Raw genomic sequence first — 15624 nt, 5'->3', positions numbered from 1 at the left:
GATTGAATCTTTGGCTTAGGAAATTCAGTTTACTTTGATGTAAGGATACCGCAGCTAACCAGACTATAATAGTTTATTAGATAACTGTTTGAGGCCTTGGCCCAGTATGAGTATTATTGCTTTGCTTGGCCATGTTTTCTTCTGTATATAGGAGTAATGACAAGAAGGGGAAGAATTTAGAAGGCAACTATTCTTCTAATTTTACCATGAATCTCCCTCCATACTCATTATATTTCTTTTTATCACATTTACTTCTAAAGTGTGACATGGTTCAGGGGCTACTGTTCAGGCTTAGGAAAGTCAGGCCAGGAAAAAGACTCAAGGTAACATTCAGATGTTTAATTCTAAGCACCAGGAAATAAATCCTTTCTTTTTCATGTTGCTCAAGACCTTAAATTTATTCTTGTTGGCATATCTTAGACCAGGTATCTTGTTTACAGTAGTAAGATATGATGAGCTTTGGTGTAAAAGTAGGTAGAATAGCACTTTTGACTTGTTATATAGTTCTAGTCGTTAGTTAGCAACACATAACAGGCAACTGAAATACAGGTGGAATGCTAATCATACTAGTCATGACTCCAGTTGGTAGCAAAGGCCATTATGGTCTCAAGATATCCTCCCTCTGAAATAATAGAGATATACTGATTCAGAGAGCATTATGGGCAAATCTAGAGCCACCTAGATAGAGAATTGGGATGAATGAAGAGAAGTTACAAAGAGACAGATGTAGTGGTTTTTCTGCCTCAACAGAAATTCTCATATAAACCAGTAGGGATTAAATTAAATTACAGAACAACTGACCATTATAAATATATATAAATATATGTATATATATAAATTCTAGACAAAACTCTGGGGCTATGTGAAATTGTGAGTGTTATTTACAGCAATAATTAATAATTTGACAAGTAGGGGCTATGATGTCCTATAACCCTACATGGTTTTAAAGTCAGTTCATAACTGTAACCAAATACATCTAAAGGTAGTACATGTCCATGTGCTTTCTATCATAGTCAATCCATTACAAATAAATTATTTCCTGGTTGGTAGAAGAGTCAAAGCTTAGAGCCTAAGATACAAATTAAGATGAAAGAGTTGTAATTCCAATTAGTACCTTGGCATAATTAAATGATACTTTCATCAAATAATAGAAATAGAAATATGCAAATTAATATTTTCTGGCTTAACATTGAGCCTTCTTGAGTTGTATCAAAAGTCTATATTACTCACCTTCTTGCCTTTCACGAATATGCTGTACACTTTAGACAAAATTTTTTGAGAGATAAAGTTATTCAATCTCCAGGATGTAGTCTCCAGACAAAAAAGCAAGATGAGATAAAATAAGCCCAGGACAGCCAATGAAATCAAAAACTGTGCAATCCCATGATCTTCAAAACTATAGATACTGTTCTCAGTAACTGAGGATAATAAAAGAGACAGCTTTACTTTTAAAAGTGATGAAAGTTTAAGATGACACCAAGTGTTAATACAGATTCAAAGTGCATTTTAGTTAGATCTAGAGAAGTATGGAACACAGGTAGTAATTCTCGTAATACCCTCTTTGTCTTATTTGATCTTCCCTGATACTTATAGGTATTATGAAAGTTTGTCTGCCAATAATTTCTCTCTACTTTTTACCAGTCTTGACAGGAGATCACCTTACTACATAATAAATGTCAAAGGCCTAGCCTTTGTGAGAAGAATGTTTAGTAACTAAATAAAGCAAGCAAAATAAAGGTATTTATGACATATCTAACCATTATTATATGCCATGCAGAATATCCTTAAAACTCTTATTTAAGTACTTGTTTTGGAGTTTGGGGTTTTATACTCAGGAATAGAGTTGCTGGGTCAAAGGGTAATTATATGCTTAGCTTTTTGAGGAATCACCAAACTTTTCCACAGCAGATGCAACATATTATATTCCTACCAGAAATAAATGAGAGTAGCTATTTCTTCATACCCTCACCGAACCTTTAATACTTTCCATTTAAAAAAATATATATTTTATTGATTTTTCACAGAGAGAAAGAGAGAGGGATAGAGAGTTAGAAACATCAATGAAAGAGAATCATCGACCAGCTGCCTCCTGCACACTCCCCACTGGGGATGTGCCCGCAACTAATGTACATGCCCTTGCCCAGAATCGAACCCGGGACCTTTCAGTCCGCAGGCCGACGCTCCATCCAGTGAGCCAAACTGGTCCCGGCAATACTTTCCATTTTTTATTACAGCCATCCAAGTGTGTGTGAGGTGATATTTTTTTTAGGGAATACATTTGACATGTAACATTATGTAAGTTATAAGCATGTTACTTTGGTACATTTATGTACTGTAATTATGGATGATGTAGCAATATTTATCACAATTCACCATTACAGTAAATTACTATTGTCTATATTCATTATATAGTTATGCATCACTTATTGACAGGGATGTATCTATTCTGAGCAGTGTGTCATTAAGCAATCTTGTCATTGTGTGAACGTCAATGAGTGCGCAAACCTAGGTGGCATAGCCTGCCATATGCTAGAGTCCATTGCTCCTAGGACACTAACCTGTACAGCATGCTGCATGAATGCTGCAGGCAGTTGTAACGTATCGGCCACCTACATGCAGCTCTATGTTAAATGGAGCTTAGAGGACTAGAAGTTGTTTTGGGCGAGTCAGTGATGTGTAAGTGTAAAGGCCCAGCATCTCACTTTATATACCTTTAGACTCTATAAATTATATACACTTAGGCTATGCTAAATTTATAAAAAGCATTTTATTTTTTTAGTAATAAAGTAAACTTAACTTACTATAACTTTTTTATTTAAACATTTAAAAATTGTAAAATGCTGACCCTTGTATTATCACTTAGTTTAAACACATTATATAGCTGTATAAAAATATTTTCTCTTTATATCCTTATTCTATAAGGATTTTTCTATTTAATTTAAAAATTTTTACTTTTTAATTTTTTTTTTAAAACTGGGACATATGATCAATGTTTCTCTCTCCTCTCCCTCCCTCTCTCTCCCCTTTCTAAAGGTCAATGAACATGTCCTCAGGGGAAGATTACAATAATAAACCAAAACACAAACATACACATTAGCCTACACCTACAGAGGGTTAGGATAATCAATATCACTTTCATATTTACATCTTGTTCCACTTGAAGGTCTTCAGGGGCAATAACACATGGAAAAGTCATATACTGTGATAACAATGCCTTCTTCTGGAATATTTTTTTGAGAGTTCTGCTCTTCCTTCTGTAGTTTCCTTTTCTCTTGCCTATTCTTTAAAAATTTTTAATTTAAATTTTATCTTGTTAATACTATTGCAGGTGTCCCCCAGTTCCTCCCTTTACCTACCTTCGCCATGCCTCCATTCCCCCTATTACCTTGTCTGGGTCCATGGCTATGCATTCATTTTATTTTTTTTAAATTTATATTTAAAATTTTTTTAATTACCATTAGGATGGTATTTATTTAAAATAAATCTTTATTGTTCAGATTATTACAGTTGTTTCTCCTCCTCTCCCCTCGCCCCCTACAGTTCCCCTCCCCCTGGTCCCCACTCCACCCTCTGCCTTTACCTCCCCTTCCCCCGCTGTCCTCATCCATAGATATATGATTTTTGTTCAGGCTCTTCCCATACCTCACACAGACACCCCTTTCCCCCTGAGAATTATCAGTCCCCTCACATTCTATGCCCCTGATTCTATTATATTCACCAGTTTATTCTGTTCCTCAGATTTTTAATTCACTTGGCTTTTAGATTCATTTGTTCATAGATATGTATTTGTTGTTCATAATTTTTATCTTTACTTTTTTCTTCTTTTTCCTCTTTTTTTTTAAAGGGTGAATTTATTTTATTTTATTTTAAAAATTGATTATGGTATCACATAATTGTCCTCATCCCCCCATTCCCATCCCAAACCCCTCCCTACATGTGCCCCCACCTCCCTGTTGTCCATGGCCACTGGCTAGGCCCATATGCATGCACACAAGTCCTCTGGTTGATCTCTTTCCCTTACCCCCACCCTCCCCTACTTTCCCTCTGAGCTTTGAGAGTCTGATCGCTGCTTTTCTGTTTCTGGGTCTGTTTTTGTTCATCAGTTTATGTTGTTCATTATTTCCTCTAGATGTGTGAGATCATGTGATCCAAGAAATGCCCTTGTGAGAACCGAAACTGCGACAAGCCATAATGGTTATGCTGAGAGGCAAATGAATCAGTTTGTAGTGAGTTCTTTTCTGGGCCAACAGTTCTTTTGAGTCCCAATTTCAATGTCAAACAGTTCCTTATGTGTACATGTCAGCCATGATGTTTCAGATCTGGTTGGTGGACAAATGGTGGTGATGCAGGTCCGACTGTCTCTGGTTTGGTCTTGGGCATCCTTCAGCAACACACATCTGCTGTCTGCTGGTATGGTGAGGTGTCATCAGCAACTTCCATCTCTTAATTGTGTCTCTTCTGTCTTCATGGCTGGAGCACTTCTATTCCTCTCTGTTACAGGATTCCAGATGGTCTCGAAGTTGTTTTCTGAAAATAAACAAACATATTCTCCACCAAAAGTTAATAAAGGGATATTTTCTTTAAATTTGACTTGGGATTCTTTTACATTCTCCAGCCCCCCGCCCCCCGCCCCCCAAGTAATTTTCCTCTGGCTTGTTTTGACACCATGAATGTATTTCCATGGGTATCTTGCTGTTAGCGTTTCGAATGAAGGTTAATTTTCTAAAGTACAAATTTTTAGATGTAAATTATTCTCAGGATATTTTTCCTTACATGATATTCTTTCACTGTCACCCCCTTTTTAATTTAAATAATGTGAGACTTTTGGAAATTTTATGATATAGTCTTGGCAGCTTTTACATTTTAATTATTTGTGTTACACTATGACTGCTTTAGGTTCATAACATGTTGTACAATTTTACCATTAGATGCTCTGCCAATAAGAATTTTAATTAACACTTTAGGAAAAGCTTTTTGTACAGTACAATCAGTTTTTCTAGAATATTCATTTATTTTCATTAGCCACATTAATTTTCTCTGAGAAATTGGCTACTATTCACCTGTCAAACTCAACACTTTAGCAACAATCTTATTTACCATGGGTGTATTAGTGGAATTGATTATTTGCCTTCTTGAGAAGGGCCTGAGCATTCCCTTTTCCTTCTTTTTAAAGAATATCTTTTAGCATTTCATATAATACTGGTTTGGCAGTGATGAACTCCTTTAGCTATTTCTGATCTGTGAAGCTTTTTATCTGCCCTTCAATTCTGAATGATAACTTTGCTGGGTAGAGTAATCTAGGTTGTAGGTTCTTGCTATTCATCACTTTGAATATTTCTTGCCTCTCCTGTCTGGCCTGCATAGTTTCTGTTGAGAAATCAGCTGATAATCCTATGGGTGCTCCCTTGTAGTGTAACTAACTGTTTTTCTCTTGCTGCTTTTAATATTCTCTCTTTGTCTTTTGCTCTTGGCATTTTAATTACCCATATTTTCGGGCGTATAAGACGACCCCGTAATTTTACAGTTAAAACATGGGTTTAGGCCTATATTCGCTGTATAAGACTACCCCCATTTCAAAGAAAAGACTTACTTTGCCATCAAGATCTGCAGGTAATTTTTGTGCAATTTTGGTCTTTTGCCCCTGATTTTCGGTTGACTTTTTTTTGTTTCAAAAGTCGTCTTATAAGCCGAAAAATACGGTATGATGTGTCTTGCGGTCCTCTTTGGATTCCTTTTGTTTGGGGTTCTGTGTGCTTCCTGGACTTGTAAGTCTATTTCTTTCACCAGGTGGGGTAAGTTTTCTATCATTATTTCTTCAAATAGGTTTTCAGTGTCTTGCTCTCTCTCTTCTGGCACCCTCATAATTCTGATGTTGGTACGTTTGAAGTTGTCCCAGAGGCTTCTTCAATTTTCTGGATTCTCTTATCTTCTTGCTTCTCTGGAAGAATGTCTTTTGCCTCTTTGAATTCCAAATCTTTTACTTGATTCTTGTGTTCTTCTAGTCTGCTGTTGAGTCTCTGTATAATATTTTTTTATTTCAGTCAGTGTATGTTTAATTTCTAGTTGGTCCTTTCTCATATCCTCCAGGGTCACGTTAAATTTATCAGCCTTTTCTAAAAAATTCTTGAAAAACCTTATAACCATGGTTTTGAACTCTATATCCAGTCTTTTGTTGTCCTCCATTTCTTTTGTTTGAGATCTCTTTCCTTTTCTTGGCATTTTTGCTACTTCCCTGAGTTGGTAGAGTAGCTTTGTGGGCCTATATGGTTCAATGGGTCAGCCTCCCAGTTGCCTGATGTGGACACACTTGGTGCACCCCTTTGTGGACTGTGTGTACAGCCTTGTTGTAGTTAAGTCTTGATTATTGTTGGTGTCACTGGGAAGAATTGACCTCCTGGCCAATTGGCTGTGGGGACCCGCTGTGTCTATAATGGAAGAATTGCTGTGCTGGAGACACGTTTATGGGGGAGGACTTGTTCCTGTAGGGCTTTGGTGCTCACTGAGTCTGTCTCTTGAATGTGTCTCTTATGAGAGTAGTTGAGATCTGGTGTCGCCTCACACTGACCACTAGATACACTAGTTTCCGGATCTCCAATGGGGTGCAGGTCAGCCACTGTCTGAGGCCATCCAGCAGGAGCTACTGCAAGAAGTACAGTTTTCTCCTCTTTGCTTGGGATTTGGCAGTTTTGGAGCTGGAGCTGCAGTTTATTTCGTTAAGCTGCCACAATATAGGAGCAGGGCAGGTTTGTAGACTGTGTGGGGCGGGGTGGGGCCTCAGGGCAGGGTGGGGTCTCAGGACATCATTAGGTTGGGGGCGTGGCAAAGAGCAATGGCTGTCTTCATCTTTCTCTGCCCTTCTGTGTTTCCAAATCCCCATATTTCCAAGTCCCTGCATCCCTGAGCTCCAGTGCAGTAAAAAAAAAAAAAAAAAAAAGATTGCTGCGCACCTCTGCAAAATAGTCACCCTCACTTTCCGACCTGATCGCTGACAGACCAGCTTCTCCCAGTAGGTGTCTGGCTTCCCCGTGTGACCGCAGAAACTAGATTTCAAAGTGATCGGGAGCTTGTTTCCCTTTGGGTTGAAAAAAAAGCCACGTGCCCAGTCGCTGCCACCTACACTTTCTGTACCTACCTAGGCTTTCACGTGCCTCTGTACCTAGGCTTTTCAGCTTTTCAGCACTTGTGCTGCTTTCTCTTTCATCCAGCTTTCCCGTGGTTCTGGGTGATAGACGTTTTGTCTTTTAGTTGTAGTTTTGAAATTGTTGTGGGAGGCGGCAGATTAGTTGTTTACCTATGCCGTCATCTTGGTTTTCTTCTCAGTATTTTTTTTATTCATCATTTTACTTTTAGGCTATTTTGCATTCATTTTCTTTATCTAATCCCTTTATCTTTTTCCCCCCCAGTTCTCTCCAACTTCCCTTCTGCCATTCTATTTTAGGCATCCATGTCTCTGAATCTATTTTGTTCATTAGATTCCACACATAAGTGAGATCATGTGATATTTGTCTTTTTCTAACTGGCTTATTTCACTTAGCATATTACTCTCCAGGTTTCTCCATGCTGTCTCAAAGGGTAAGATTTCCTTCTTTTTAATAGCTGCATTGTATAAATGTGCCATAGCTCTTTTATTTACTCATCTGCCGATGGGCTCTTGGGCTATTTCCAGATCTTGGCTATTGTAAATAAAATTGCTATGAACATAAGAGTGCACATATTCTTTCTGATGGCTGTTTCATACTTCTTTGGATCTATTCCTAGAAATAGATTCACGGGGTCAAATGGCTGTTCCACTTTTAATTTTTTGAGGAAACTCCACACAGTTTTCTATAGTGGTTGTTCCAGTCTGCATTCCCACCAGAAGTGCACTAGGGTTCCCCTTTCTCCACATCCTCACCAGTACTTGTTTGTTGATTTATTGAGGGTAACCACTCTGACAAGTGTGAGGTGGTACCTCATTGTTGCTTTAATATGCATCTCTCTGGTAATTAGTGATGTTGCACATCCTTTCATATACCTATTAGCCATCTGTATGCCCCCTTTGGAGAAGTGTTTATTTAGGCCCTTTGCCCATTTTTAAATTGGATTGTTTGTCTTTCTTTTTGTTGAGTTGTAGGAGTACTTTATACATTTTGGAAATTAACCCTTAACATATATATAATTATCAAATATGTTCTCCTATGCAGTGGGTTCCCTTTTCACTTTAAAAAAAAATATGTTTTTATTGATTTCAGAGAGGAAGGGAGAGGGAGAGAGAGAGAGAAAAATTAGTGATGAGAGAGAATCATTGATCAGCTGCCTTCTGCACGCCCCCTACTGGGGATTGAGCCCACAACCTGGCATGAGCCCTTGACCAGAATAAAACCCAAAACCTGGGACCCTTCAGTCAACAGGACAACACTCCACTGAGCCTAAGTAGCTAGGACTTCCTTTTTATTTTGATGTTGATTTATTTTGCTGAGCAGAAGCTTTTTATTTTGATGCAACCCAATTTGTTTATTTTTTTCCTTTGTTTCTCTTGCCCTTGGAGATTTATCAGTGAAAACTGCTATATGAGATGCCTGATATTTTGTTCCCTATTCTTTCTTCTAGGATTTTTATGATCTCAGAACTTACATTGAGGTCTTTTACCTATTTTGAGTTTATTCTTATGTATAGTGTAAGTTGGTGATCTAGTTTCATTTCTTTTGCATGTATCTGTCCAATTTTTTCAACACGATTTATTGAAGAGACTATCTTTACTCCATTGTATGCTCTTGCCTCCTTTGTCAAATATTAATTGAGCATAATAGCTCGAGTCAATTTCTGAGGTCTCTGTTCTGTTCCATTGATCTGTATGCCTATTCTTGTGCTATTGATAATACCAGACTGTTTGTTTTTTTATTTTTTCATTACGGTATTATGTGTACATATCTTAACTTTGCCCTCCACACCCTACTCCCATACATGCCCTAACCACCCTCCCCAGTGTTTTGTGTCCATTGTTTATGCTTATATGTATATATACAAGTCCTTCGGTTGATCTCTTATCTCCCCCACCTCCCTACTGTAATTTGACAGTCTGTTTGATGCTTTACTGCCTCTGTGTTTATCTTTTTGTTCATCAGTTTATAATGTTCTTTTCTATCCATAAATGAGTGAGGTCATGTGTTATTTTTCTTCCATTGACTGGCTTATTTTACTCAGCATAATGTTCTCATCCAGGTTGCTGCAAATGGTAAGAATAACATATTCATTTATTTGCATTTGACTTTCTAGTTTCTCAGCACCATTTATTGAAGAGACTATCTTTACTCCATTGTGTGTTTCTGGCTCTTTGTTGAAAATTAAATTAAATGTTTTTTTAATTCAACTTTCTTTGCCAATTCACATCCATATACATGTGGTTTTATAGATGGACTCTCTATTATGTTTCATTGATCTGTGTATCTGTGTCTCTGCCGATTATCGTAATATAATATGAAGTCAGGTAGCATGAGATCTTCAGCTTCATTCTTTTTTCCTCAGGATCGCTTTAGCTATTCAGGGTCTTTTTGGTTCCATTCAAATATGATGATTTCTATTTCTTAAAAAAATGACGTTGAGATTTTGATGGGGATTGCATTAAATATGTATATTACTTTGAGTAATATGGCCATTTTAACTATGCTAATTCTTCCAATCCATGAACATGGAATATTTTTCCATTTTGATGTGTCTTTTTCAATTTTTTTAAATAATGCTTTGTGATTTTCAGTATGTAGGTCTTTCACATTCTTTGTTAAATTTAATCCTAGGTATTTTACTTTTGGTGCAATTGCAAAAGAAATTGTTGTGTGTGTTTTTTTCCATTTCCTTTTCTGGAGTTTTGTTGTTAGTATACGGAAAAGCAATGTATTTTTGCACTTTTATTTGTTTCCTGCAACTTTACTGTGTTCCCTTATTGTGTCTAATAGTTTTTTGGTGGATTCTTTAACATTTTCTATATACAACGTCATGTCACCTGCAAAGAGTGACAGCTTTACTTCTTCCTTCCTAATTTGGATGCCTTTTATTTATTTCTCTTGCCTTATTGCTCTGGCTAGGACTTCCAGGACTATCCTATCTAATAAAAGAGTAATATGCAAATTGACTATCACTCCAACACTCAAGATGGCCACCCTCATGTGGTCAAAGATGGCTGCCCCCATGTGGATACAAGATGGCCACCACAAGATGGCCTGCAGGGGAGGGCATTTAGAGGTGACCAGGCTGGCAGGGGAGGGAAGTTGGGGGAGACAAGGTCTACAAGGGATGGCAGTTGGGGGCAATCAAGCCTACAAGGGAGGGCAGTTAGGGGTTACCAGGCCAGCAGGGGAGAGCAGTTGGGGGAAACCAGGCCTGCAGGAGAGGGCAGTTGGGGGGGAACTAGGCCTGCAGGTGAGGGCAGTTAGGGGTGACCAGGCTGCCAGGGAGAGCAGTTAGGGGCAATCTGGCTGGCAGGGGAGCAGTTAAGTGTTGATCAGGCTGGCAGAAGACTGGTTAGTGGGTAATTAGGCTGGCAGGCAGAAGTGGTTAGGGGCAATCAGGCAAGCAGGCAAGTGAGGAGTTGGGAGCCAGAAGTCCTGAATTGTGAGAGGGCAGTCGAACATCCCTTGAGGGGTCCCAGATTGGAGAGGGAGCAGGCTGGGCTGATGGACAGACACCTTGCCCCCTGTGCACGAATTTCGTGTACTGGGCCTCTAGTGTCAAATAAAAGTGGTGAGAGTGGCCATCCTTGTCTTGTTTATGATCTTAGAGGAAAAGCTTTCAGTTTTTTACTATTGAATATGATAGTAGCTGAGCGTTTATCATATATGGCTTTTATTATGTTGAAGTACTTTCCTTCTATTCCTATTTTATTGAGCATTTTAGTAATAAATGGATGTTGTATATTACCAAATGCTTTTTCTGTATCTGTTGATAAGAACATAAGAGTTTTATGATTTCTTTTGTTAATGTGGTGTATTATCTTAATTGATTTGTGCATGTTGTGCCCTTGGAATGAACCTCACTTGATTCTGATGTATTATTTTTTTAAATATAATGTTGTATTTAATTTGTGAGTATTTTGTTTAGGATTTTGCATCTGTGTTCATCAAAGATATTGGTCTGTAGTTTTTTGTTTTTTTTTCGTGTGTGTGTGTGTGTGTGTGTGATGTTTGCCAAGGTTTGGTCTCATGGTTATATTGGCCTCAAAAAATGTGTTAGGAAGTATTGCCTGTTCTTCAGTTTCTGTGAAGAGTTTGAGAAGGATAGGTTTTAAATCCTCTTCGAACATTTGGTAGAATTCACTGATGAAGCCTGGACTTTTATTTTGCAGAGGTTTTTGATAGTTGTTTCAATGTCCTCACTGCTGACAGGTCTATTTAGATTTTCAAATTCTTCTAGGATGGTTATATATTTCTAGAAACTTGTCCATTTCTTTTATTTTATTGAATTTGGTGGCATATAGTCTTTCATATTATTCTAGTACTAGGAGCCCTGTGCGCAATTTGAAATCATGTGGTGCTGCCCACCCTCGAGTCACTGGTCTGGCCCTGCTTCCCTCTCCAGCCCTTAAAGCAGCCACAGCCACTGCTGAACAGGCCCCTCTCCTGTCTGGTTGACCCATTACAGTGTCTCGGTTAATTAGCATATTTCTCTATCATCCTCATTTGTCTCTATAACTTTTTTTTTAACTCATCTTTTATTTCTTCTTTGAACCAACCATTTTTTAGTAGTATGTTTTTTGTTTTTTGTTTTTAAATCTCTATGTATTTGTGGGTTTCTTTACTTCATCTTTGAAGTTGATTTCTAATTTCAAGGAATCCTTGGTCAGAGAATATGCTTGGTATAATTTAGATCTTCCTGAATTTTTTGATGCTATATCTGGGAGCCAATATATGGTCTATCCTTGAGAATGTATGTGCACTGGAGAAGAATGTATAATATGATGTTCTGGGATTAAAGGTTCTGTAAATGTTAATTTTGTCCATTTAGTCTAATGTTTATTTTAAGACCGATATTTATTTAATGATTTTTCTTTTTGGTTTATCTGTCTAGAGCTGTCAATGGAGTATTAAGGTCTCCAACCATGGTTGTTTCTTTATCTGTTTCTCCCTTTAGTTCTGTGAACAGATGTTTTATATATTTCAGTGCTCCCTGGTTGGGTGTATATATATTAAGAAGTGTTATGTTTTCTTGATGTAGTGCCCCCTTTATTATCACAAAGTGTCCATCTTTATCTCTTGCTATCTTGAAATCTACTTGTCAGATATAAATATGGCTTTTATTTGCTTGGAGAATCATTTTCGCTCTTTAACTTTGAATCTACTTCATTGTCCCAGCTTATATGTAACTCCTGAAAGCAGCATTCGGTTGGGTATTGTCTTTTGGCCCACTTTTCTACTCTGCACCTCTTTATTGGTGAATTCAGTCCATTGACATTTAAGGTAATTATTGATGTATGAGGATTTTGTATAGCCATTTTATCTTCTGTTTTTAGGTAGTTCTGTGCTTCCATGGGTTCTTTTCCTTTGTGTTTCTGTCTGTTATTTTTATTTGGTGGTATTCCATACTTTTGTTCCTCTGTTTTCTCTTTTTAAATGCTATGTGTCCTAGTTTGGGGATTTTTGTATGTAGCTACCATTAGGTTTAAGTTTCATATATACAGTAATATGTTTCTTTTGAATGCATCTGATATTCATCTTTCTTTGCCAATTCAGCCCATGACACCTGCCTCTTTTATATTTTTGTTGTCACAAATTATCCCTGTTTACCTTGTAAATATTTTGGTGATCTTACTCTTAGTATTGTGAGCTTATGTTCTTTGTTTAAGGTAGATTAGTCCCCTTTAGTATTTCCTGCAGTGAGGATTTGTGGTGATAAAATCCCTCAGCTTCTATATGATTGTGCATGTCTATTTCTCCTTCCTACTTGAATGATAATTTTGTTGGATGTATTTTTTCTTGGCTGGTAATTTCTCTCTTTCAATTGTTTGAATATTTGATTCCACTCTCTTCTAGATTGTAGAGTTTCTGTTAAGAAGTCAGATGAAATTCTTAAGAGTTTTCTTTTGTAGGTCACTTCCTTCTTTTCCCTGGCAGCTTTGAGAATTTTTTCTTTCTCATTAATTTTTGACAGTTTCAATTCAAAGTGACTTGCTAGATCCTCTTTGGATTTAGGCAATTAGGTATTCTCTTTGCTTCTTTGATTTGAGGATCTAGTTCTTTCTATAGTTTTGGGAAGTTCTCATCCACTATTTGTTATAATAGACTCTCCATCCCCTACTTCCTCTCTTCATCTTCCAGAATATTGGAAGAGTAGGATATTGCTTTCTCTGATGGAGTCATATAATTCTCAAAGCTCCTTAATTTATTTTATGCTTCAGTTTCACTCTTTGTAACCAAAAGAGCCTGGTACTGGCATAAGAACAGATATATAGACCACTGGATCAGAACCAATAAATATTCTTCCCCCTGTGTCATTTAATATAAGTAATTCTTTCTTCTCTCTGATTGGCTCAGTTTTCTATGCTCAGTAGTTCACTCTTAATCTCCTTAATTGCATGCTTCATTTCCAGGATTTCTGATTGATTCTTTTTTAAAGTTTCAATCTCTTTTGTAAAATACACGTTTTGTTTATTGATTTGTTTCCTGAGTTCACTAAAATGCCTGTCTATATATTTTTTTGCATCTCACTGAGTATTTTCAGACTTACAATGTTGAAATCTCTGTCATTTATATCACATACTAGAGGCCTGGTGCACAGAATTTATGCACTAGGGGGGAGGTGTCCCTCAGCCCGGCCTGCGCCTTCTCATAATATGGGACCTCTGAGGGGTGCAACAGTGTGCAAAGCAGCAGGAAGCCAGGGAGGATCCAGAACCAGGACCAGGCGCTACACTGCTCCCACTCACCCCAGTCTGATGTGCCTGCTGCCGCGGCTCAGTAGTGCTGCCACAGTATTGGGAGAGTCTCCTGCTATCACAGTGAGCTTGGCTTTTGGCTGAGTACATTGACCACCAGGGGGCAGTACTTGTGTTGAGCATCTGCCCCTTGGTGGTCAGAGTGCATCATAGCGACTGTTGGACTGGTCATTCCACCATAAGAGTTGCTTAGGTAAAATATATTTTTATGTGTTCCAGCTTGCTTTCCGGGGATCTTTCAGTTTTTCTCTGATCATCCTTATTACATCATTATTCATGGTATTTGGTGTTCTTTGCCTAGGTATTTATATCTGTCTATATTAATGAAGAGTTTTTTTTCCTGATATTTTCCAGTAGATGGCACTGAGATCACTAGATTTTTTTTTATCCCTGTGACCTCCAAATCTTGATTTCCATGGCTTCCTAAAGGCAGTCCAACAGTATAAAAGATGAATGATTCCAAAATCTGATTCTTTGAAAAGATAAACACAATTGACAAATCCATAGCCAGATTAATCAGAAAACAAAGAGAGAGGACCCAAATAAACAAAATCAGCAATGAAAGAGGTGATATAACCATAGACACCACAGAAATACATAGGATTGTAAGCAAGCACTACGAACAACTAATATGCCTATATACTGGACAAACGGAATGAAATGGGTGAATTCCTAGAAACATACAATTTTTCCAAAACTTTAATCAGGAAGAATCATAAAACCTGTGTTGACCAATAACAACTGATGAAATGGAAGCAGTAGTTTAAAAACTCCCAGCAAACAAAATCCTGGACCAGATGGATTTACAGAAAAATTTAACCGCCGAAACCAGTTTGTCTCAGTGGATAGAGTGTTGGCCTGCGGACTGAAAGGTCCCAGGTTTGATTCCAGTCAAGGGCATGTACCTTGGTTGCGGACACATCCCCAGTAGGGGGTGTGCAAGAGGCAGCTGATTGATGATTCTCTCTCATCGATGTTTCTAGCTTTCTATCCCTCTCTCTTCCTCTCTGTAAAAACGCAATAAGATATATTAAAAAAAAAAAGAAAAAGAAAAATTTAACCAAACATTCAAAGAAGAACCAACACCTATTCTCCTCAAAATATTCCAAAGGATTCAAGAGAAAGGGAAACTTTCAAGCTCTTTTTACAAAGCTAGTATTATCCTAATTCCAAAACTAGGTAGAGACATTACAAAGAAAGAAAATTATAGGCCAATATTCAGGATGAACACATATGCTAAAATTCTTAACAAAATATTAGCAAATTGAATCCACCATGACCAAGTTGGGTTTATTCCAGGGATGCAAGATTGACACAATATCTGCAAATAAAAAAATGAAGTACATCACAAAAACAAATTGAAAGACAAAAATCACATGATCTTATCAATTGATGCACAAAAAGCATTTGACAAAATGCAGCAACATTTTTTTTTGATAAAAACTCTGAGCAAAGTGGGAATAGTGGGTTCATAACTCAATATAATAAAGGTGATATATGACAAACCTACAGCCAACATAATACTCAATGGGCAAAAACTAACAGTGTTTTCCTTAACAACGAGACAAGGGTGTGTACTTTCAACATTCTTATTCAACATAGTACTGGAATTCTTAGCCACAGTGATCTGACAAGAAGAGATAAAAGGAATCCAAATTGGAAAGGAGAAAGTAAAACAGTCATTATTTTCAGATGACATGATATTGTACATAGGAAACCCT

The 15624-nt window shown here is 37.5% G+C and overlaps 1 protein-coding gene across 1 annotated transcript in view; it reads right to left on the bottom strand.

The window, feature by feature from the left end:
• The window catches only part of LOC118731568 (phospholipid-transporting ATPase ABCA3-like), a 197217-nt gene that overhangs the window by 28094 nt on the left and 153499 nt on the right, over positions 1 to 15624 (bottom strand). Inside the window, exon 15 of the mRNA XM_036460223.2 lies at positions 1231 to 1418. Coding sequence (XP_036316116.2) covers positions 1231 to 1418 — 188 coding nt within the window. The remainder of the gene's footprint in view (positions 1 to 1230; positions 1419 to 15624) is intronic.

The sequence above is a fragment of the Pipistrellus kuhlii genome, unplaced genomic scaffold, assembly GCF_014108245.1.
Source record: "Pipistrellus kuhlii isolate mPipKuh1 unplaced genomic scaffold, mPipKuh1.p scaffold_m20_p_31, whole genome shotgun sequence".
In the NCBI taxonomy this organism is placed as follows: Eukaryota; Metazoa; Chordata; class Mammalia; order Chiroptera; family Vespertilionidae; genus Pipistrellus; species Pipistrellus kuhlii.
This window is presented reverse-complemented; position numbering and strand designations above follow the sequence as displayed.